The sequence below is a fragment of the Cebidichthys violaceus genome, unplaced genomic scaffold (assembly GCF_023349555.1).
Source record: "Cebidichthys violaceus isolate CVI_PGR_0920_01 unplaced genomic scaffold, fCebVio1.0.p SCAF_8, whole genome shotgun sequence".
Lineage (NCBI taxonomy): Eukaryota > Metazoa > Chordata > Actinopteri > Perciformes > Stichaeidae > Cebidichthys > Cebidichthys violaceus.
In genome coordinates, this window is record NW_027176964.1 from 3,104,952 (window position 1) to 3,130,971 (window position 26,020).

Below are 26,020 nucleotides of genomic sequence, written 5' to 3' on the forward strand. Positions count from 1 at the left end.
AAGTAGAAAGGGAGTGCTATATTCAGGCTCTTACTCCAGCACACTGTGTGCCAAACCATTTGCAAAATGTTTAACTAACTGGTCTTTAAGAAGATCATTGTCTCACAAAAAAAAGAACAGCAGCTTTTTTATTTGAAAAGGTTCAATGCAATAATCAGGAAGCATTATGAATAAATAATGAGTGTACATTTTAATTATTTAGTCTTTTATTTAAACAGGTACTCTCATTGAGATCAAGATCACTTTGGAAGATGGAGCTATCGTGTCACTTTTGGTTGCAACAAAACCAGATAGTGACAGCCAAGACGGCAACAGTCACAATGCCGAACTCGAGGCTTCAAAACCATAGTCCAAAAATATAATGGGTAGCGTCTCTGTGACTACGTCCACTTTGTAAATACAATCTGTTATCACACTCGTACATTAGTCTCTGGATGATGGTGTACGATGTATTGCCAAAATACTTGGCCTTCAGGCAATGCAAATGATTGTGTTATTAAATGCAAAATGTGGTCAAATGCTTTCCTGTGTCTTTGCCTTGCCACTTCAAGTGTGTTTGTACAGTCCACATGTGCCTTCACCACACAATCCTGCCCTTTGTGTTCCGTCAACAATTGTTTATTTGTTTTATGTCATGGATCCCCAATAATTTCTGCCGTAGTAGACGCCAATCCTCATGACGTCCATACATTAAAGACATTCAAATAAATCATTAATACAATAATGAAATAAGGTCCAACCCAACAGATAAATCAATAAAAAATTAGACGTGAATATCTGATCTTAATAAAATGTAACAAAGGCAATAATATCAATGTGAAGAAATTGTTAAGTAAACTAAATAGATAATAATAAATGAATATGCTATTAATAATACTGAAATTAATATTAAATGTGAAAGGAAGGCCTTCATTCAGCCATTTATTTTGTTGTTTTAAAATGTATTCATTTATTTTTGCATACATTTTTTTGTATTATTATTTTTAAATGTATTTATTTTTTGTTTCCCTTTGCATCTTCCGCCTCTTCTCCTTCCTAATTATTTTCCAAAACGTATTTATTCCTGTATTATTTTCTTTATACATTTATTCATGCATTTCCTCTTTATTATGTAAATAAGAGGGTTGTCATTCGTCACGAGGCAAACTTCACACCTGCTGGTTGATTCACATCATGTTTTGTTGGCTAGAAACAGATAGTTAATACATTCAGATTTATTTTTATTTCTTGTTACTTATTTGTCATTTTACCAGTCAAATATCAGCTACAAATGCAGATTATCCAGTCAAATGTTATTTTCTGTTTCTGAGGAAAGTTGATCAGTAACTACATAAAAAGCAATACAATCTTAAAGATTACTCATTGTTATATTTTTTCACTCTTGCAATGTTTATTCATCTTTTATTGTTTGCTGATCCATAAACTGATTTATAATTGTCATTTGTTTTTTTATTTAGCTGTAGTGTTAGTTTTACATTCGACTTACATTGAATAAAAAAAGTGAAAAAACATACACACTCCAAGTCCCAGAATACCTCGCGTGCCAGAGGAGACGCGCGGGGCCGGGAGTGGTTGATTGCTTGTCACGTGACACATCTGGCTTCTCCCCGTCGAGTAGCGTTCTGCTTGTGTTTGATGTTATAACCTGCATTGTGTCTCCCGAGGCTATAGAAACGGTCGAGCCTCACCCAGGAAACTCAGCCAAACATCACGGTACGTTCACCGGCTCCGGGAGCTTTAACGTTGCTTTTATCAACTTCTGCACAAGCACACACGTTTGGTTAGAGCGGAGTGTGTCGTAACGTTAGCCTATGTTGTGAGCAAAGGTCTCGGGTAAAGCTGATAACGTTACTCTGGGTGCCCGCGAACCATTGTCAGCAGCTCTCTGGACTTCTGTCTTGGTAAGTTAAAATCTCAATTTCGAATAAACGGACGCATTATCAAGCTAGGTCCTATCTGTCACATATTTCCCGCTTTCTTGCAAAAACAAACCCGTTGTTTGTCTTTAGTTTATCGCGCAGTGATAACTGTTAAAGGTTTTAAAATAAAGTTTCTTACCCAGGTTAACCCCTCAGATCATTCACTCAGTGCGTGTTTTTTGCTTACATAACCGTGCGTTTCCACGCGTTTTAGCCCGTAAAGTTACCGCTATTCACAGAAACTTTAACATTCATCACTCGCATTCTTCAAAGCCTGCTGTAGAGCTGTTCTCTTCCTACTTTGCACACAGTTACTGATTTCAATATGAGTCCAAGATTGTAAGTTTTAAGCCTTTTTTAAACCTGTAATAAGTGATTGAATTAAATCAATAAGTGAATGTAATTTATATATGCATAAGTAAGTCTTGATTTAACATTAAAAATATTTATAGAATATTGTTCAAATACTTAATTCTAGTGTGAAAATGACAAGTGGTAAATAGATGAACAATTAACAGAAAACTCCCAACATCCATCTCTAATTTAGTTTGTAGAAAACATTTTAAATGACAGCTGTTCTCATTATAACATGTCCCAGAGAGTTATGCTTTGTTTTAAAGTTTATTTATTTAACACTTATATTTATTACATAATTTTATTGTTTTATCCAAGTTCAACAGTCAAAAAATCTTCTTAATCAGTACTGTGTAGGTGTGCTTTAGTGAGCTAGTTTTAGTATTATTAAATACTCCATTAATTTCTGTTTGTAGTAGAACTGCACAAACTAAAGCTGATATTCTCTATGTTTTGTCTGCACTAAAGGCACATCCATGTAGTTTGAATAAACTTTATTGGACTTGTCACTGTGGCAGTGAGCTAACTAGTGGTTCCTCGCTTACGTTCAGAGTAAGCACCGAGTTGTGACAAAACGGCAACCTGCCAACCTGCCACAGAGATTATTCTCTGCAGTAATCCAAAACCATTTTTGTGGATGGAACCAGTGCCATGCTAACTTCCTGGTTGGCCTACAAAAATGCATCATCCCTGCACTACTCTTCTATTTCTCTCTAATGTGTTCTCTGTCCTTCCCTTCCTTCCTTCCTTCCTTCCTTCCTTCCAAGATCCATCATGAATTTCTTCCTGGAGACCCTCAAAGTCCTCCTGCTGTCCATCTGGTACAATGTGGAATCTTTCGTCCACCTCTTCGTGCCCAAAAGGAAGAAGAGCATAGCTGGCGAGGTGGTGCTGATCACGGGGTCTGGTAGCGGGATTGGCCGCCTCATGGCTCAGGAATTCGCGGCTCTCGGCACTGTGCTGGTGTTGTGGGATATCAACCAGGACGGGATGAAGGAGACGGCTAGGCTGGCCAAGCAGAGCGGAGCCAGCAGAGTCCACCACTACCTGTGTGACTGCAGCGACAAGAACGAGGTCTACCGAGTGGCTGACCAGGTAAGGGTGTCCGCTCCACCAATTACAGCTGTGTCTTCTGGGTACCCTACTGGGCCCTTGTCGTCCTCATTAGTTTACTGCAACACGTTCAGTCAGGAGTACATAAAGTCAAGTACGTTTTTTTTTTCCTCCTTGGGAATTTTTGACAACAGCAAAAGCTGTCAAACTTCTGATCATTATTTACATAATGTACTTTACTTAGTTTGTATTATCTAATGAGTGATGAGGACAAAAATCTGACTTGAAGATTTTTTTTTTTTTATTGAAACAAAAATAGACAGAATGTTCAATGATCACCTAAAGTATATTACTGTGAAAGCCCATGAAAACTAATAAGTTCATATGTGGGGATATAAACAAATTAATACATAAACAGGCTGTTGCCTATGGCAACATATGAAATAAAAGACCTGGCTTTGTTGAGACATCTGTCTAATGATCTCCTCAGCTTTATTTCAGCACCACACACACACACACACACACACACACACACACACACACGCACACACACACGCACACACACCAAACGGTGCTATCCGTAACTCGTAATTCATGTTGATGCCTCATGAGTAATGTGGGATTAATATTACTTACAGTATTACATGGGCTGTTTTATTTTATTGCAAAAATATACGAGGCAACCAGTTGCAATCACCAGACTGTGTTATATAATGTGTCCAAAGAGAGAAGTTGTTCCTTCAATGTGTAGTTTTCTAAGACTGAGCAGCCCGTCAGCTCTTCATTGCTCCTCCAGAAATATGAAATGCTACGTCACAGGAGTTCTGTAATCAGGAATAAATAGTGTTAAATACACATGGACCCAACTGTATCTTCAAACATCTTCAACTACTTAAGGGGGCATACCAAGACGGATACATTGCTGTTTGGATCCTTTGCAGACCTCCTGACATATTGTCTGAATTAACTAAGGAAGGGCCTCACTCAATACAGGCTTTTTAGTTCAGCTAGCTACCATTCATTGTAATCTGATTAGGAGTGCCACGAAATACTGGTATTGACGACACTGTTGGGCTGAAAGTGAGCCGTGGTGTTGTTCTGTCGGGAGATGCTCTGAGTGAGATTGTAGCGCACCAAGTCAGAGTAGAAGAGCTACGAGTGAGGGGAAGTCTGCTAGCTGCTAGGCTAATTCCTGCAGTGTAAAACTCCATAAGCATTCAGTGTGCTGTCTTGAGTTGCTGTGTTAAAGCTGATTTGCACTCTTGTGATGCACTGCAGAAGGATTCATGTTTAGTTTTTGTAATGTTTATTTACTGAGGAGACTCATTCACATACTGCTATTTAACAGATGATGCTTTTTACATGATTGATTTGATTTTTGAAAGCACTTTCTAAATGAGTTCAGATTTATCGGACTGCTTGTGTGAACTGATGAAAAAGAAGCCATGAGCAGTAAAATAGGAAAGTGAGGATGAGCTGCATTGAGACGTTGTTGTCAGGTGAATCGTAATGGAATCAAGAGGCCAGTGAAGAGTCGCACTTCTAATTAGAATTACTTTTCTTTTCTAAATGTTCTTAGTTATCGTGACTAAACTAAATGTTGCTAACTTTAACGATAAATCCAATAATAGAGGATAAACTTTGTAAGCCAACGAACCAGTAACTTGGGGTAAACAGCTGACATCGGGTTATGGTAGCTAGCAAAGTGTTGCTAACTGTAACCATCTAGAATCTAGCTGTAATTCTACGATAAGCATGAACTAAAGCTGGCTGCTTAAAGGATTCATCCGAACTGTTAGAACTATTGGTTACCCCACAACACGCGTTGCTTCAGCGTTTTCCGACGGGCGCGGCCAGATCTGAGGAACAGTGCACTGTTTGTCCATGTTCAGTAGTATGTAAATCATGCACCGCCCAGCTCCTGTACCATGAACTGGTTCTGCCAACGGGATCCTGGGAGTAATTTGATGCCAAAGTCCTACAAATAGTGCAGCTTCATGCTGGCTGCTGGGAAAGTCCACTAGCTGCGTGTGTGTGCGTGTGTGTGCGTGTGTGTGTGCGTGTGTGTGTGTGCGTGTGTGTGTGTGCGTGTGTGTGTGCGTGTGCGTGTGTGTGTGTGTGTGTGTGTGCGCGCCCTTGAGGCAGGGGAGGAGTGACTATTGTGTAAACAGACACTTTATTGACTGTATGTGGACTGAAGTGAGAACACAGAGAGCCGGATCTGGACAGCCACCGACACAGTTCACTTAAAACAGCAGCATCTTAATTATCGCCTGATGCAAGGTGTTTTCAAAAAGTGACATCATTCAGTCCACAGAAGACGGGAGCGTGAACCGGCACAGTGTGTCACAACCTGTCTCCGGTTTTGTCCGCTCTAGACTTTGTGCTGTCGATAAGAACACTGTTTATGTCAATGAAAAGAGGGAAAACCAATGTTGACCGAGAGCGCAGCCCTGATTCAGCAGCTGAAAACTGAATGAATAAATATTAAATATTAAACGGACTTCAAGTGTCTCCCGACAAGCGTACTGTTAGAAGGCAAACAGGGTCCCTCAGCAGGCGGACGCCTTCCCGCTATCAGTGTAAAATACGTCGTCAGTGTCGAGCACGCACCTCGTCTCCCACCTGTGTTTAGTACATAACTGACAGCTGGGCGTCTTTAATATTAATAGTCAAAGACAAAGTCGTCAGGAGTCATCAGTAAAAAGCTGTAGTGCAAACTATACAACACTACCACACAAAGTACACAAACACTACATTTGTCCTCTTATTAGTAAAGAGCAGTGTACAAAACATCCGGGTAGCAGCCCCTCTCCTTCATAGCTGAGCAATAACAACTCTGTGAGTCACAAAGTGTTTGTGGTTAGAATGCTCGCTTGGCTGCAGAGAGAGTGCTGTGTAAAGCTCACTTTATATAGAAATGTAGTTTATGAAAATGACGGCAGGCGTGTGGCAAGTGGTCATGCGCCTCTCAATTTCTGTAACTTGACGATCATGTGACCGTCACAAATAGTCCACTGATAAAAACTCTGTTCATGTCTAGGATTACACAAAGAAGGCTGATTTGGTTTGAGATGCTTTACAGACAGGAGGTGTTGAAAATCTTTGAGTAAATAATTTGCTGTTTACAGGATATTCAACCTTTTTGTTTCTTTATAATGCATGTAATACTTGACTTGTTTCTTTACAGGGCTTGTAAAAAGGCAGTAAAGTATTTCATGTATATGAGATATGAGTTTACAGATAATTACAATCCCTCCTCAACATAGTGGAGGTTGCTTTATGGCATTTTAGATTTATAGCTTGTTGTGACCTAAGTGTTTGTCCAGTTTTCTTACAGTGTAATTTAAAATGCTCCCTTTTTGCCTTTTTAAAGTTGATAATACAATAATAACTTCAAATATTTGTTATTATATTCTGTTGCATAGTTAGAGAGAGCACACACTTGTCCATTGAGGGGAGAAACAGGACTCCTTCCTCACTAGCAACAACGTTTTTACTTATGTGTTATTTTATACTTTTCATAAATTAGTGACAAAATGCGGAATGAAAGAAGTTGAAAAATTCAAAACAATTATAGATAAATAAAATGAAATTTCAGCGTGATTGGCCCCTGGAGCACCCAAGAGGGTTCACACCTTTGACACCTTTTTCACCCCCGATTTGTTTTCTTGCCTGCTGGATCCATTTTTTATCCAAGGAGTCGTCGGTGTCATTATACAGGATTGCACAGAGGACTGTAGTTACAGCCCCTCTTAGCAACACACAGAACATGTATTCAAAATATTTAAATTAAAATAGAAGCAACTCTATGACAGTAGCACTGAAGGTAGAAGTCAACATGTCTTAATAGAAGTAAGGGTTCTGTCTCTGTTCTGGTGGACGCATATCTTGATCAGCATAACCCTATATTAAGGACAGCTAATAATCCAGGCGGTTTGTAGTTTTATTGTGTCCATTTATCAGCAGTCACACTCTTTAATTGTGCAGGGGTCAAATTCCTCTGCACCACCACAAAGACCCAGGGCTGGACTCCCAGGGTTCGACCAGCATAGTACACCGGCAACTTAGAAATCACGCTTTGCATATGGAAATGTGTTGTTTTTAGGTTGTGCCCTATAAAGATCTCCTTCCACACTCAACCGCCTAAATAAGAGGGAAACGGGTTGAATCACTTCTTCTTTGTCCTGTTGATCACAGCCAACATGTGTTTAGCAGCTCCGCTCAGTCTCAGCTGGTCCAACCTGTGTTTCTCTCTGTGATCGTCTACCTGATTCACGCTTTAATTATTATGTTCACCGTCTGTTTTCAGTTGAAAGACATGGAGGGAGCATAACACAGTGATTGTAGCGCTGTTAGCCAGTAGAGCAGTAAAGCATTAATTTGGATGGAGGGCCAAAGAACAGTGACTCAACGTGTATCTACACCCTCCTCTGGCTGACATCACAAGGACTGCAGCGCATGGGGAACTCACACATCCACACCAGAACATATGGTTCAGCTTATACTCCGCCTGCTTTCCGGTGCTTTGATCCATCTGCCTGGAGCTACCACCGAGGTTCATTTCTGCTAACGGCATACATATAGGTCCAGTACTTGTAAAGACCGGAAGGGTTTCAGGGTAGGATTCCCTGGAGACGCATCTGATTGCCTTTCAGCTTTTAAATGGGATTGCACTTGGCACACGCAGCAGACACATTATTGATTGGTCCAAACCAAGGAACCTATAAAAGAAGGGATCCCGCTGTTTTTCTTGGCAAGACCCGCCCTTTGTAGCATTCAAGCGCTATGACTGGCCAGACGTCGAGGCTCGCCGAGTTACCGGTAAACTGATTTGTTCGGGTCTTATGACCGACTGGAGGTCAATACCTAACCCTCAACCAGCTACTCAGGGAGGGTTTATGCCAAGAAATTCAGTGGGATTCATGTATGAATGCACATACAAGGATTTGGCTTGGTGATTGATGCGTGACAATAAACAGTGCAATGAGACACAATTTAAGAATAAAAAATAAGAACATTTACAATTAGATATGGCAAACAAAAACAATTTCCGAGTACATTAAAACAAGTCTGTTATGGTGTTTGTTATATGCAGTTGCCGGACAGAGCCATAATTTAGAGACCAATAACAAGGAAAACAAATGTACACATTCAGATAAAAGAGATCAGTCAACATCAAGTAATGTGTTTTTATTTTGTCAAAGCACTTCGGTGTGTCTTTATTTACAGAAATGTGATTGCATCATACGTGATGGACATTTTCCTGTTGCTCCACGCAGGTTAAGCGAGAGGTGGGTGACGTCAGCATTCTGGTGAACAACGCTGGCATCGTGACGGGAAAGAAGTTCATGGACGCTCCCGATTCCCTGATTGAGAAGACGGTGGAAGTCAACACCATGGCTCACTTCTGGGTCAGTCAGCCTCAGCAGACGACGAGAACATCACCACACACATTAGCTTCTCTCATGGAGACCTTGTCTTGATTAAGCATATGGATTTAGATGCAGATCAGTCAGTATTGTACTGCTAGTTATATATTAAGGTCACATGATGACAACTGAGCAAAGTTGCAGTTGAGTTTTTGAAACAAAATTTAGATTTGACAATTTTCTGTTTTAATTTTTTTTTTTTTTTTTTGTAAAATGATCTAGATAGTTCATGCAAATGAAATGCCATGTTTATGTTTCTCTATTTAGCCGGATGGTTAATGTGTTTCCTGTGTCTCTGCTCAGACCTACAAGGCCTTCCTTCCTGCCATGATCGCCAACAATCACGGCCATCTTGTCAGCATTTCCAGCTCTGCTGGACTCATAGGAGTCAATGGATTGGCAGGTGTGTGTTTCCTCCTTCTGACCATATCATGCATGTCACTTGTATTACAGCTTCTTTCAAATTCAAACTTTTGGTTCGTAGAAAAATTCCCCAAAATCGGGGTGGAAATTGGTAGTCTAATGCAGTGTTTTTCAACCTTTTCTGAGCCGCGGCACATTTTTTACATTAAACACCAACAACCAAAAAAGTTGTAAAATGACACCTTTAAGCATAATACAGCAGGCGTGTCAAACTCAATCCAAAATAAAAAATTGGAACTACGCTGAGGTCCAAATAGAGTCAACATTTAATAAACAGGATAGAAGGGATATTGGACAAAGTGCAAGAAGAATACATGTTTAGGGAGGCTACGTTGTTTTATGCTTATGTACCAGAGCCAGATGTCTGGCATCTTCTCTTGGCTGCCAGTTCATTAATATCTGGGGTTAAGTTCTGTGCTGTGGAAACCCTCAAGATGAATGTGAAGGTTAGGGTTAGGGTTAGTGAGATGACTCCTGTATGGGTTTTTGTTCATCTTCATCAAAGAGAAAAGCTGCTCACACAGGTATGTGCTTCCAAACATGCAGAGCATTTGAGCAGCATGTAGGCGGAGTTGAGGCATCGTTTCGGGGATGAAGCTTGGAAACTGTGCAGCGCCCACAGAGTCACACTTTGCCTTGAGAGTGTCGTTACGCTGGAGGTCTATCAGCTCCATTTGGATGTGCACATGTGCTCTTTCCACGTCAACTGCAAACGGATTGCTGAGCAGTTCAAATTTAAATTTCTGAGCTGCAAAGTCGGCAAATCGCAGAGTGAACTCTGTGCCATGTGCGCTCAGTTTATCAGCAAAATGCGCAGTCGGGAGCGGTGGAGACACGGTTTAGCTCTCACTGTATCATACATGTCTGTGATCACACGTCCCCGTCCCTGAAGCTGGAGGTTTAGCGCATTGAGATGCTTCGTTATGTCGCACAAAAAGGCCAGTTAACATTGCCATGTTTCGTCCCGGAGCTCTGTGGTGTAGCGGACCAGTTATGATAGACATATGATTCTCGCGGGCCGGATATAATTGTACCGAGGGTCGGAATATTTGAGTTTGACATGTCTGATATATGCTGACAATTTAATGACAAGTCTCTCAATTTGTTGATCCTTACTAGGCTTTTCTTCTGGGTTACAATGTTGTCCAGGGCCCAGTTCAGAGTCTGCATTTTTCCTTTTCAAATATATTATTTGTTTTACATTTTTACTTAATTTTTTTTAAGATTACATTTGAACGCATCATAACGTTATAATGTACCTTTGCAACACTCATTTTTACTAAAAAGAGCTTTAACGCATTATAATGTATCTCATCGTAACCTCCGTTAACGTTAGCTGTTAGCTTTGTTATTTAGCCATGCAGGACTTTGCTGCCCACCGGCTGCTAACGGCTAACGTTAACTAGCTCTCCTCCTCCAAATCCTGTTCCACATGGATTTGTTTTTCACAATGTAGCATTAGGGTGCTTTGTCTGGAAATGTTGGGCAGGGGCATGCTGGGGCCAAATTTATTAAGTACTACTATTATCTCAGGATTTAGGGTGGTCGTCCACTGATCGGAAGGTTGGTGGTTAAATCCCTGGCCCCTGTGGTCCACATGTCAAAGTTTCTTTGGGCAGGGCAGGATAGTAAATCCCAAATTGATGTGAGTATGCATGTGAATGTATTACACACGGAAAAACAGGCACCTTGTATGGTAACCTCTGCCAGCAGTGTATGAATGTGTGAATGCTGGCTTGTGTTGAAAAGCACTTTGAGTGGTTGTTAAGACTAGAAAAGCGCTTTATAGGTGCAGTCCATTTACCACCTCCATTGGTTTGGTTTTCCAAAAGACTATTAGTTAAGAGTTTACTGCCTCCTTTCAGATTTTAGATGCCGTTAGTCTCCAGCCCCCCTGGTACCTGTGGTGCTGTAGAAAAATACGAGTCCCGTCACATTTTCAGAATTCTGGCATCGACTAAAGTGAAGCACTTAACACTGAAGTGAAAATGGCTTTTATTCACTTAACGTGTTCAGATGCTCTTTAGTGTCCTACAGTATCATGTAGTAAATCTGTGGAGAGGAGAGGCAGCCTCTCTTCAAACCCAACATGATCAATATGCTAAAGTTTCAAAGCCGTTTGGAACAATAACAGCGGGACTTTAGAGACCTGGTTCATGTCGCTAATATAGAGACAAAACTGTTGTTGTTCTGGATGTTTTTGCATGAATCCCCCTCTGACACTCGTCGGTGGGAATATTTCATCGGGGCTGCTGCCTGCTAACTTGTGTACCTTGTTCTGCCCAGAGGTTGCTTTACTCACAACACTGAGTCAGAAAACACTGCTGGTTTAAAACCCCACGATGAGTCTGCAGCTCATGTACCCAGAGCTACGATTAGCATCCACTGACCAGGGGACAGTTATTACAAGCAGAGCTGAAGCTACTCTGACGGACCCTCGGAACAAACACTGTGCCCTGAATGCCTCCAGGGATGTACAATGGGCTACAGAGCATTCTAAACAATATGAAGAGATATGAATAATTTATATGGGGAAGTCATAACTGCAGACGAAATTTCTATTCACATTCATGATCAGAGAGTGCTGCACATGACGAGAGCATCAGAGGGGGATTTAAGTAAAAACATCCAGATTAACGCAACAGTTTTGCTTCTATATTAGTGATCGCAGGAGCCCCGCCCTAAAGTATAACCTGCTTTATGGTCTGTTTGACTCTAAATGGAGCATAATTTGCTAAATGAACATCATGCTGTATTGAAGAAGACTTGAAACTAGAGATTGAGACCATAAACCCAATTTTACAATGTTTACCGAGGTAATAAATCAAGAGAGAAGTAGAGTCATTTTCTCATAGACTTCTATACAACCAGAGGAGTCGTCCCCTGCTGGACACTAGAGAGAATGCAGCTTTAAGACACTTCTGCATCAGCTTCACTCGGCAGAACCGGAGGTTGCTGCCTGGTATATTATACCTTTTATGTATATGAAGATTGAAATTAAATTACAATTTTTATGTAGAAGTGTTGGCCCAGCTCGCCTGGAACAGAGCGACTGTTAGCTGCTAGGTAGCTAGGTAGCTTGTTCTGCTCCAGAGCAACTTGAATACAGTTGTCTTCACATCAATGTGAAATGGAATTATGACTCTTGTGCCTCTTTAGCTGCATAACATGCATGTTAATTGTTTGTTTACCTTGGTAACACATTTGTTATGGAGAATCATGGGGTTTCACTGGTATTGGTATCAACTTTCATTCAAAGTTTATACATCTGTTGTGTTTCAGGTCAACAATGTAAAAAATGTTGTTTGTGAATAAATTCACATAACGGACACGACTGATATTTGTTATAATTTGAAAATCAACAGCCTCACTAGTAGCATTCGTTATAGTGGCGTGTGTGAATGATATCTGCTAAGGTAGAACATCTTGAAATACAGTCCATTTACCATCCATCCAAAAAGTTCTCAACCAAAAAATAATCACAAAGAAGAAGTTAAAGTTATGTGTTCATAAATGGATATATAGCTGGTGAACTGATGGTATACTGTATTTGATTTTTTTATTAGTTTAAGACCACTTGAGTGAACCATCCATATTTTATGATGGAAACACAATTAAAGAAACGGCACAACTTCTGTAAATATATTTCTATAATACTGGCTGTAATTCATACGTCTGTTTACCACTGAATGTGCAGTGTAGCTGTATTATACAGTGATATGTTGTATAATTATATTTGAATAATATGAATATGAATATTGCATTAGACTTGAATTTGTTGATACTCAAGATGAAATGACTTAAATTATAGCAACCCTATTTTAGAGGAAGCAGGTTGATTGAACTGCTAATAAGCAGATTATTCTGTGTTTTAAAACATATTACATTTTCCGCATAAACAAACGCCACCATAGAATAATTGCACTTGGTTGGAGCCATTGCTCATTGCAGTATGAAAACTCTATGGTATTAAACAGTCATCTACAATACTCTGTATAAAATGCCTGGTGTTACTTTTGGGAATTGGAAACCTACAAAATGAAGAAAGAAAAAACAATATGAAAGAGATGGACACAGTGGGTACGATTCATATAACTAGACCAGGATATGCTGACTAATAAAGATAAGTGTTGGACACTTGACCAGTGTATGCAGGGCGGTCCTCCGACGTGACACCTCTAATGAGACCATGTAGGCCTATTTATGCCTTAGTTTGATGGTTGATCCCTCGTGCTGCATCGTGTATTCAGAGAGAGACTGCAGGAACGGTCCTGTAAAATGACGTTGGCTGATAAAAGCTTGTAGTTTGGTGTTCCTCTGAGCGGCTGATCACACAGAGATGTGTTGCTAGAAGCGCGTCGGCAGCAAAACTATGCTATGGTAGCATATGGTACGATCCACCTATGGCCCAGCGTCGCTCTTTTTTTTTTTCCCCGTGTGTCTCAATTTTCTGGCGGTTTTTAGATGAAGTTCACGTAGATATTCTCAACTTTTCGGCGCCAGGCACAGAGTCACATCATCCGTCAATGTCAATTGCCTTGGCAACCAATCAAATCAAGCAAGAGGCGGGCTTTACTACTTTACCACCGCCGCCTTCCTGTTTTTGATGCCGCATCACGACAAATGTGGTCGAAAGGTTGATATTAGCCGTTTTTAATTACTATTACTACATACTTTTTTTTCCTCCTCTTCATCCAACAGCAGAAGCTTGACTTCGGCTTGATTCCATTTTTTTCCCTGACACATGATGGCCTGATTGTGTGTAGCGTGTGTGTCTGTAGTCTCTACAACTCTGTAGTTAGTTTTTCTGTGTAAAGGAGGATCTGAACCATTAATTCTATCTTTTTTAAAGTGAAGATACAGTCTGAACTGTGTCCCATTCTTCCTGTACAGATAGCTATGTTCTAACTCTGCAGTGCTACAGTCCAGACCAGGTTTCATGTCAGGTCAGATGAGAAATATGTTTATTTTGGGGTGAACTGTCCCTTTTTGATGTTAAAACAAAAACATTGTGTAATTCCAGTCAGGTTGCTTAACCTGGTCATAGTTATGAGGTCAGTTCACTAAGGTATGTTAAGTGAATGTGAACACATTTCAACATGAACATCTGATCATCTTCATTTTGGGACCATCCCTCTACATAGCTAAATGTCTTGTAAACAAGTTTAGTAACAGTGTTTGATGTCAATTCAAAGATCGCCTTTTTAGTTTGAAGAGTATGATTCACATTTCTTCTTCTTCTTCTTCTTCTTCTTCTTCTTCTTATCATTATTATTATTATTATCATCCCGAGACGTTCCTTGTTGCCAGTGTTTTGGTACATTTTGTAAAAAATAACAAAAAGTAAAAAGGTAAAGAGGTAAAAATGAAACGCCAAAGTACGGTTTACATTTTGTACTACCTTGTGTTTTCAAGTGCCTTCTTCATTTCAAGTGTTGATTGTAAAAATAAAAGTTATTTCATCGGTTCTAGTTTTGTTTCCCAATTAGAATATTCTCTTTAATGGGTAGTTAATGGAACTTTATCTTGAGAGAATCTTGAGAACCACAGAATATTACTATCAATAGATCACTCTGAGTGAGTCACCCTCTCACCCATATTTGTCAGAGAGATGTGAGTGCCTTATCAGTGATTGTGTAATAGGTGTAACCATGGCACAAGATACTTCTTATCATCTATATGCTGTATTTTGATAAGCGTGCATGTTACATGGTGGCTGTAAATGTGCACGAGTCGGTCCTGTCGACATCCGTAGACGAACTGAGGGGAAGTTACGCCTGCATGGATTTTCCGATAAAGTTAGCTACTTTAGCGAACACCTGATCAAGTTAGGTGTTGTGCTAGCCACAGTGCAGCTGAGTCATGTGTGAGGTTACACGTGATAATGGAGGGAACAGCATTCAGCTCATCACAAGTTTTTCACTGATTGTTGTCCCAAAAAAAAATAAACCATAAAGTAAAAATTGTTCACGAGTCTCAAATCTTGAGTCGTGTGTGTGTGTGTGTGTGTGTGTGTGTGTGTGTGTGTGTGTGTGTGTGTGTGTGTGTGTGTGTGTGTGTGTGTGTGTGTGTGTGTGTGTGTGTGTGTGTGTGTGTGTGTGTGTGTGTGTGTGTGTGTGTTCTCTCTCATGCTGCCTGTGAATGCTCAGAACCAGGACAGACGGAATACTTCTCCTTAATCCAAACAGGCTGGCCTCATGTTGTGTGTGTGTGTCCGTGTGGATGTGGAAATCAGAGCTTTTTTTTTAAACGATGATGCAACCAGACTTGCACTGTGTTCTAAAATTATTTTTTTTGTACTTTTAGTAAATACTGCAGCTGCACTCACAAAGTACATACCATTGCATTCAGTATGCATTCAATTTGGACTGCTACTCACTCATAACATGGCACCTTGAACTTTGACCTTCTTGCTCACATATCTGCTGTGCTGTGCAGAGGATTTTGGGTCAGAATAATCAGAAGAGGATGCTGGTTTTCATACTGCAAAATGTGACCGCATGTAGCAGAACGTCCTGGTATTTTTGGCACACTGCATTTGACATAATATGTATGAGGCCATATTACATATTTTTCTGGCATACTAAATAATATGGTTTTATGGGTATTTGAGCCATGGAGTGAAGTAAAGTCTTTACAGCACAGCTGTTGTCATTAGCTTTGTATTTATCTGGTCAGAGAGGTTGCACTCAAAATGGGGATTTGATCAGCCATGCTTGGTCTTATGTTTCAGTGTTGACAAGGTTCTTTATGAAAACACTAGTCTGGATGGATGCACAGTCTTTTCTACAGCCCAGCGATTCATTTCATTTTATTGTCAATTATGAACACAAGATAGAGATGAAGTGATTATTGTGCCGTGTTACTTTTCGCAATCGTGCTCTTGTCTTCTCTGGTTTTTGGCCCTCATGGGTCAGGGACGAACGCTCCACAAAGCTGGCCGGCCCCGGGGTGAAGGTAGCTTCAGGCTCCGTTTGTGAGCTTTAAAGCACCTTTCACCCTTAACAACCACTGTGATTAGGATTAAATTGGTCAAAGTTCTTTAGAAACCAGCCTTTTTTCTTTTTGTGCTCAAAGTGCACCAGATCGATGCGTTATCTCGATAAATGTGCTAACATTTTTTTTCTTTCTGAATGCATGAAGTCTACATAGTCAATGAGTAATCGTGTGTATAGTCGTTATCTCAATATTAATCAAAATCAAGCAGCCCTAGTGTTTTCACATGTAGTGTGTTGTTGAGGCGTTTGAGTGAGCACAAGTGTATTTGGGAATAAGTTGTTAACTTGTAAAAATACTCAAACTTGTTCCTCCTCTCCCTGCAGACTACTGTGCCAGTAAGTTTGCAGCAGTAGGATTTGCAGAGTCTGTGGGTCTGGAGCTACTGGCTACTGGGAAGGACGGCATCAAGACCACCATTGTGTGCCCGTACTTCATCAACACTGGAATGTTCGACGGATGTCAAACCAAGTAGGTCTCTTCACGTGACGTTTGCCTATTTTTGTGCTTCCACGCTGGAGACAGCCGTGGCCGTTCTCGTTAACGAGATATCTCAGGACCTCCTGGAGGGAATTTCTTCACGTTGGCACCAAAGTCCACCTGGACTCCAGGATGAACCGATTACAACTTGGTGGTCTAAGATCACTGTGGCCTCAGAAAACCGTTTTTTGGCCATAACTCAAGAATTCATAATTTCACACAAATATCTAAAGGGAGAAAACGATGAGGTAAAGACATTTTGGACTGACAACATGGCTGGTTCTAGCTGTTTAATGTCAAACTGGACCAATCAAACCATGAACTGTACCTGGAGAAATACCAGTGGAGGAAGTGAGGAAATAAATGACTGGCTATTTGGGTTAAGTACTGTTATAGTGCTGTTGTTATTGGGGATGTCACATTTCGATACCACGGTAAAAAAACTAAGTCAAACAATAAATCCCTTAAGTCCCAACATGCACTCCTTCATTACCCTAATTTAGCTTTGCAAACACATTTTCTATCGACACCGTTAGTCTGGAGCCCTGACAGTTCTCAGCTACGGAATAATTTTTTCATCGAAACACCAGTTGTATTAACGTGTATTGGCACGCTAAAAGTGTTGAGTTGTGATGAACGCAGTCACCCGTGGACGTGACCCCTGACTTTATTTATGAAGAGAGCTGCAGCCATCAGCACTAATCACATCTCAGACTATAACTATAAAGATCTCTTTGCATCGCTCTGATGACTTCAGACGATTGGCCATTATCGCCTCGGCTCAGCTCAAATCAACCAATCACACAAGTTCTCTCCATCTCCCCCCACGTATATTTTTGACACTCCGATCACACTGTCCTCCACCATTTGTTGTTTTCTGCTCTTTTAAAATGCCATGCCACTGTTGAGCAATCATGCAAATGGTTCAAATGTATTTTTCCTTCAACTCTCCTTTTTCTCTGTGATCGTGGTCGGTCCTCGGCTTTAGCGTTTATAGCTCCCTATAGATTTTATTCATTGAGGTGTGTGTGTGTGTGTGTGTGTGTGTGTGTGTGTGTGTGTGTCCGTAGAGAAAACCACTAAGCGGTGCTGGCTGTGGGCTTAATTGCCCGGCTGTGATGACCATAGTTCAGAAGACTGCCGTGAGATGAACTGACTTGTCGTGGCAGAGGAGGTGTAAGAGTTCCTTTATGTCTATTAGGAGCACAGTCTTATTTATGACAGCCCTGAAAGACCAGGGACCCTCCAACGGAATAAACTGCAACCAAAATGAATCCGGGAAATGAAACTGACTGTATAGAAGGAGAGGGACAGAGAGGACGATTTTAACGGAGCATGAAATAGAGCAGTCGGGTTAGAATACACATACAGAAGAGACTTTATTTAATATTAAGGCGAGTGAGAGGGGGTGACGTTTTGACATGGTGCAAAACTTGTCTTTCTCCATTATGAAGTCCACAGTTACTGTAAAATTCTCTGGTTTATCAGTGAAGTGCATGAACTAACCTGCAGACAGGATTCTGTGCTATTCCGTTTCAACATTGTGTGGCTAAAAAAAACGTGCAATCAGGCTGAAGCTTTGTTTCTACTCGCCGTAGTGAAGCCGCCGCTTTGTCGGTCATCGTTAACTTTGTAGCTTGCTGCGTGATGCGTGCGCGATCATGTGACTGTCACAAATAGTTCACTGATAAAAACACTATTTACATTATACAAAACAGCCCAATTTGTTTTCAGATCCTTTAGAAATTGGAGGTGTTAAAAATCTACATTTGACAAAATATTTTGCAACCAAATCAGATAGTTTACAGGATATTCAACATTTCTTTATAATGCTTTAATACTTCATGAATAGTCATGAATATGAGATGTGTGTTTACAGATGATTACATTCCCACCTCGTCTTTGTGGTATTTTGCCGGTTACACTCGTCTTTTTGACTCTTCACAGTTCATTTTGTTTGTACGTTCTGTACAAACGGGCGTTCCGGAGAATAATGCAGCGCAGAGAGTATAAACATCGAAACGCCAGAGGGTGTACAATCAAAATGAACTGTGAGCAATCAAAAAGACAACGAGTGTAGTCGGCAAATAAACCAACCGGCCATAAAGCAACCTCCACAATGATGAGATGGGATTGTAATTATCTGTAAACTCGTATCTCATATTCATGGAATACTGTATTGCCTTTATACAAGCCCTGTAAAGAAACAAGTCAAGTATTACATGTATCATGAAGAAACGAAGGTTCAATATCCTGTAAACTATTTGTTTTGGCTGCAAATGATGTACTCAAATGAAGACCTGTTTGTAAAAACGTATTGTCCTTCTTTGTCTTCCGACCACTCAAAGCGCTATAACACTACACCATAACCACAGCATTCTGGAGCAAGTTGGGACGCATCGACATGGACTAGCGGAGCCGAGGATCGAACCGCCGGTCTTCTGATTGAAGCACGACCCACTCTTCCACTGAGCCACATTCGCACCGTTCAAAACCCTCAAACGCGATTACGCCATTTTCTGCCACTCGCACCTCGAGCCGGTTTCACTACTGCGACCGTAAACTTTGAGGTCAATCGTGGTGTTCTGTCGAGAGATGAAGTGACTCAAACCAAGTGAGAGTCCAAAAGCTATGATGAAGTAACGACTTATCTGTTGCAAAGACAGCTTTATTATCTCACAAACCTATATTCAAGTTGCTCCTTTATTCCCGAAACTCTGTATTGGTGAGGTGTTTATGTCTTCATTAGAAACTAATGCGTCTTCTAATTTCCTACATTTGAGTAACACAAACTCGCTCTAACAAGAGAGGAGCCACCAGCCCGAGGTCTCTGTGGTGAGACTGGTAGACACCGGGACTGAGAGTGTCTTTCTGCTTTTTTAACACACACACACACACACACACACACACACACACACACACCTATCCGGATATCCTGGGGTCAGGTTTTACAGGTGTTTGGAGACTTGTGTCCGTCTTTATTTCTGTCTCCCTGCCCTCATCCGTCCAACGGGCCCCTGAAGCCAGCAGGACACATGCTTTACGCCAGCACCAAACACCTGCATGTCACTTTCTACTTCTCACACTTGTACCCTTGTAAACAACACAGAACAACAAAACACTCTGAGCTGCTTAGGATGGATTCAAATGTCTTTGTAGTAATATTTAAGAGAGAAGGTGAATGTAATAACTGTTTGTAGGTGGTTCAGTGCTGTTAACAGTTGTATTTTTATTTTCCCTCTGAATCCTTTTTCTTGCATTCATCAGGTGGCCAACGCTGCTGCCAATCCTGAATCCAGAGTATGTGGCCAAGAAGATTATTAATGCTGTGCTCACAGACCAGGTCTTCCTGCTGATGCCCAAGAGCATGTACCTCATCACTGCTCTCAAGAAGTGAGTGTCCTCTTACCTTTCTTCGTCTTCTTACTCATGACTGCACTGACGTTACACACATCCCTCTTTGTCACAGGGTAGTTCATATCTACTGACTCAGTGGTGCATAGAACATAAGTCTGTCCATTGTTGGTTCATGTCTCCCAACACCATATGCAGTGTGTACTGTTATGTTGACCACGTCTCATATATGTCTATGAGAGAATGTTTGTGGTTGACTTTGCTGCTCACATGGGTTTTAGCTTAATATCGGGTATCTTGCTAATGTTTAACAATAGCAATATGAAGTAAACAACATGTAGTACTTAACTTCATCATATTGATGATTGGACCACAGTGACAGTATGACTGGTCGCCCTGCTCCCTGATGTGAGGTCACATGAAGGGTCAGAGGTCAGTCTGACTGGAACAGGTGGTCTGTTAAGCGTTTTAAATCCTTGTTCTCGCTTGGATACGTTTGTCTGGAAATATAATAGAAAAGATTTGTAAAGCTCCTCTGCAGATGCTTTTTAAAGGATATAAAAGTACTTGCTGTCAAAACTTTCACTGTGCTAATGCTAACTCTCACCCTCTGTCCTGACAAGTTGGCTCTGTGTCGGAGGTTTCAGGTTTGTTTCCCTCTTGATGTGTGTCTGTGTATAAGACAGCGGTTGGCCTTCAAATTTGTGTCGTGCCAAATCTAGCTGGTCCAGAGAGCGTTTGAATCTCACATTTTAAGGAAGAGCACAGACATCTCCCGCTTCAGAACAGGAATGTGAAAACAGCCCTCCAGAGACAAATCAGTGTAGTCGAGGTCAAACATTTTAAGGGAGGACGGGATTTTGACAAACGCTGCAGTCAAGCTCTCTCAGTAGTAACTAGTAAGTACTATTCTAACAGCATGTGAAGAATCTAATTTTCAAAGTAGGTTGTAATGGTGCTCGCTGTGTGAAGCCCCTTTCTGACTGCAGGAACTTTCCCAAGGGACTAGGAATTTAATAAGGAGCTCATTGCATTTCAACCACAGGGACCGGGGTCTTAGTTAAGTTTAGGGGACATTTTACCTCCAAACAGGTCCTGGTCGGGATACAGTACTTTCTGAAAGTACAGGAACTTTGGGGTTGTCAGGGATTCCCGTCGGGGATTAGTCAAACACACAGTTCCGCTGCAACTGAAGTAAATGGCGTCTCGCAGTAAACCTCATAGTTACTTGAAAAGTAGTCCCGGGACCCAAATGACCAGGGACTTCTTGGTGGAAATGCGGCTGTAGTTGATACATACGCAGCCACTTCAATCAATAGCGAGACTAGAGAAATACATTATGAAATCTTTCTGCATTGAAAACCCCAGTAGCGTATGTTCCAGGGTGGAGGATGACTCATCCATTTTCCGTTGACGAGGAGTGGCCTCGGTTACGTTGGGCCTTGTAATGGCAAGTCGTGCCCATGAATTCTGTTTTGCTGTTCAGGAGTACAGATGTTATTGCGAGGGGGTCACAGAGGTGCAGATTCCAGCTTTTACCTCTGTGGCACTAATCATCTACAACAACAAGCTTCTGTTGGTTAGCAGCGCTCTTTTAGCCCATATTTGGTGTATACTGTGAGGATGATTGAGATTGGTCCTCTTGACAAATTAGATAATTGTGTTTGTGTAACATGGCAGTCCACCATGTTTCCATCCAGACCAAAGCATAAGATGTGTTAAAACGCATCATACATGTCGTCCATGATTCATTTATCCAATTCCCTGCACGCGCCTTTAATCCTGTACACTGCATTTGATCTTGTGAGCCACTAATGTTGGTTATTAAAGTTAATGTTCGGCAAGCTTTGGTTTGAGTGCAAAATCAGAATTCAGAAATTCCAACAAAACAAGAAGTTGTGGGGGAAAGGTCACCATTAGTGTTTATTGTTGATCACGAAGTGAAAAGATACGAGACACAGAGAGGTTTTGTTATTCATTTTGAGAAAATACTATCACCGGCATTATCGGTGTCAGAACATTAAAAGGTACCAGGTGTGCGTTGGATCCTGTGTACTGATGAGGTAAATTGCTGAATGCGCTGCCTGCAGCTGAACATGTTCTCATCCTGTCCCTCCGTCATCCTCTTCAGTGCTCTGCAGTGGAAGCTGACCTACCTCCTCAGCTCTTACCTGGGAATGTCAGTCCAAGTAGACTGCCACACTAACACAAGTGTACACTACAAGTTGCACTAGTGCACACATTACATTTCTTATATTACAGCCACCTCACCGTCTACCGGGGCTGGAACGGGACTATAGTTTGATGTATATGGCAAGCCTTTGTAACATTTAATCAGTAGAGCTGACTAGTAGCAATTTAGTTTTCAAAATGTAAAATGTTAATTTATGATGTCTGTAAAACAATATATGTCCCAATATATTTTCACGTGTAGAGATGACATTTCGTCTAGTCAAAACTGATTTACAGATATCTTTTAATTCAATTTAACTTTTTTGATATCTTAAATTCACTTTGGACTAATTATAAAAGGAATTGTAGATATCTCATATATAAGCACTTATTACTTGTAAGAATATAATTTCCACTTGTTGCAGTTGTGTAATTCTACAAGACACTAGTTAGAATTCCAAGCTGACATACCAATAATTTAATTTTGACTAGAATTAGAATCCCGATATGATATCTGTAATATAAGAGCAATTCTACATATCCTCATTACCACAAATAACAATGAATCCACAATTAACATTTAGCCGGGTGAGAATTGAGTTGTACAAATCTTTAATCAGAATTGCAAATAGTCAAAGTTACATTATGGATATGTCTGTTTAACATAACAAAATTAAATTTTAGAAATCTGTAATTGACTTTGAATAGAAATCAATGATACAAGTTGTAATTGGTGAAAGATATCTACAATCAACATTTCCATTAGTAAGAAATGGATTGTTGGTATCAAGAAAGAACAATTTGACTAGTGAGAAATGCATTGTAGATATCTTTTAATTAGAATTGCTACTCACATGATGGATATTGGAAATCTATTCAAAAAGCAAATGTTGATATCTACAATTGTTATTACTAGTTAAATGTTAAAAGGGCTTGCCATATTGTTTGTGTGTTGGGGTTTCTTTTCTTTGTTTAATGCAGTTCACTTCAGATGGAGAAACTCCAGATCAAAAATTATAAGAAATTAACACAAACACGCAAAATACTGTATGCGCACACGCACACACACACACACACACACACACACACACACACACACACAGCAAGGACTTATCCACTAGCACTACTTGGCACTGTTATTCTGGTGGTTGTGGCTTCAGCATGCAGCACTCTCACAGCTGACGGGGAGCTTATTTTGACCTCAGACACTTTAGTCTGCTTTTAACATTAACGACACACTGCTTCCCAGACACAACTGAACCTTTTTGGAATGCCATCGATAGATAAAGAGTAGCTCGGAAGACAAGTTCTGTAGTTTGACAAAAGCTTGTACAGGTGTTGATCGAATGTGAGTGTCTATTATATATGTCTACTACATATTGTGTGATATTAAGTGCTTAATAAAGATTGTTTATTTTTTCATGAATCTGAATGTGTTTATGATAAAGTAGTTTGTAGCACTACTATCACTGAGGCTAATTGGAAGTAGGGCTGGGCAAAACGGCCCAAATCTTCTTTCACGATACAGGTCATTTCATATTTCAATAACTATATTCATCACAATATAGCATGTTTTTGGGTAGTTAAATACATGGTTTTCTACACTCTGAAGTGAAAAATACTGAGTGTGTTCTCATATAATCAAGAACTGAAGTGCACAATAATCAGATTTTCTGAGAAATTTGAGTTGGTATCAATTTAGATGCTGTTCTTGTGTATCACGATATCTCAATATATGATTTCATCGTGATTCTATTCTATTGAAAGACTTTTGTATGCACTTCACCGTGTAATGATTCTATCATTTTAAAACTTCTTGAATAAGATTAATTACACACGCATCAGAAAAACTGCATCAATAAGGCAAAAGGTAACGCCTGCACTACTCCATGCCACAGACATTTGTTAAAGACTTGTTTTGACCCTACTTGGATCTTCGTCAGGTCAGGATATTAGAAAAGTGGAAACCACACCCATATTCATACATCATGTTCACCAACAGGCAAACCAGCTCTGTGAACCATACCAGGCTGTGTGGCTGTTATGGTTCATCCACACTCAAAAAACCAGCATGATCAAATATGTGTTATCAAGCTAACTGTTAAGCTGTGGGTTCCTACGTCTGCAATGTCCTCCTGGCTAAGCAGCCTCTCGATGGCGGGGAGGACGAGGCCAGGGTTGTTTCTTCCACTTTGGATTTCATCCAATAAACAAACATTAAAGACATACACGGACAATGGATGCATTATTGGCAAGCTCTCGGACAGCTCTACTTCCTGGTCCTCTCGTCGTGGACTGAGGACATACTGGACTCTACAGTGACTCGCTATCGCCTCCCGAGGTACTAGTGGTACTACAAGACAGGACGGGCTGGTGCTAGCTGGTTAGCGTGCTCATTTCAGTAGATACCCTTGTATCACCAAATGTAGACGTCTGTAATAAAGTCAACCCTGTAACCTCTTCACATTCTGTTGATAATGTAAGCTCATGTTTTTAATGTTTTTAACAAAAATGATGGCTGCATCTTACACATTACACCTTTAAATAGCTACATGCAGTCATTCCTTATTCATACAAATCCAATGGCATTTGATATGCATGTAGATGCTCCAGTTATTCTCAAAAGACAGGTCTGGGTCTTTCATTGCCTCAGTGGCAGAGAGAACTACAGTAGGCCTTTATTTGGGACAGGCTTATACTAGTGAACGACTGTATTATCCATTTCCCCTGTTCCTCAGTCAATGCAAACACAGATCTTCCATGTTTACCTGTTGTCTTGATAAATTCAGTATAATGTCCACCAGTACAGAGTCATGTCCGACGTTCCACCTCTCTGAGCAGCCGGCCCTTTCTAGGCTTTTTAATGTGAACAAAGCATCCGGGGGTTCTGTTGATGGTAGCTTTACATCGATCGGGAGTGCGGAAAAGATACTTGCTTCCATTAAGTGATAAATAATGCATTTCTTGTAGCCTAGCATGTCATGATATTACTAAGTCTTTCTCCTGCTGTTTGATGTTAAGAAGAATTTGTGTTCAGAAAAACAGTATTTCTCCAGTTCCATTCCGTCTACAATATGGTCTTTGCTTTTACTTCCTCTCAGTGCGGTGAATAAATGTGGTTGACACTGTGTCTGCTGACATTGACTCACACTCTCGAGCATCACTACAAACTGATAGATCCCACATCCTGCTTTCAAAACGGCCACGAGCACAGTTATGGCACAACTGTGCGTAGGCAGTTTTGATGAACGTCCTCATTTATCAAAGCGTAACCTGAGGCCATCTCAGCTGGACCTTTTCTTTGACTTCATCAGTGTGCAGTGATTCACTGGGCGGTGTAAGGGTAGTGTGGTGGACATTTTTCAATTATCACTTCACTTTCAAAAGCGTTTCCCTTTAGTCTATTTGTCGTTTCTAAATGCCAGCCATTTGTTCTCCTCATTATTTCGAGTTCAGGTTAATTTAGTTATACAATCTTTTATCACAAGTATAAAGGGGACATAAACAGTGAAGACATTAAAGGCAACCTACCCAGATCTAATGAATCACTCTCAAAACAGAACAAAATATGAATAACAGAGCAATTTTTGCATGTATAGAATAAAAAAGCCTTTATGAGGGACCAGATAGTAGGAAGCCTGGATGATTCAAGTGAAAGGCAGAGGCTGACTGAGAGAACAGTGGGGGCTGGGCTGAACATTAGAGTTGATGTAATGTGGATAGTGGCAATCAGTGAAAGCATATGGGACTGGAAACCTTGTCTTAAATTGATGTGGAACATGGGCTGGTGCCAGTGGCTGGAAAAGTAATGGAAGCATCCACAACTGGTGGGAATAT

At 40.6% G+C, this 26,020-nt stretch overlaps 1 protein-coding gene across 2 annotated transcripts in view; it reads left to right on the forward strand.

Moving 5' to 3' along the window:
• The first annotated feature begins 1,597 nt into the window (after nucleotides 1-1,597).
• Nucleotides 1,598-26,020, forward strand: part of LOC137892632 (epidermal retinol dehydrogenase 2-like) — a 35,038-nt gene continuing 10,615 nt past the window's right edge. The window contains exons 1-7 of one of the 2 annotated variants that reach the window (XM_068737913.1): nucleotides 1,598-1,713; nucleotides 1,827-1,901; nucleotides 3,041-3,368; nucleotides 8,609-8,740; nucleotides 9,062-9,161; nucleotides 16,504-16,648; nucleotides 19,925-20,050. In XM_068737913.1, the coding sequence (XP_068594014.1) occupies nucleotides 3,048-3,368; nucleotides 8,609-8,740; nucleotides 9,062-9,161; nucleotides 16,504-16,648; nucleotides 19,925-20,050 (824 nt within the window). In that variant the 5' untranslated portion in view covers nucleotides 1,598-1,713; nucleotides 1,827-1,901; nucleotides 3,041-3,047. The remainder of the gene's footprint in view (nucleotides 1,714-1,826; nucleotides 1,902-3,040; nucleotides 3,369-8,608; nucleotides 8,741-9,061; nucleotides 9,162-16,503; nucleotides 16,649-19,924; nucleotides 20,051-26,020) is intronic. The other variant, XM_068737914.1, reaches the window with a different exon arrangement.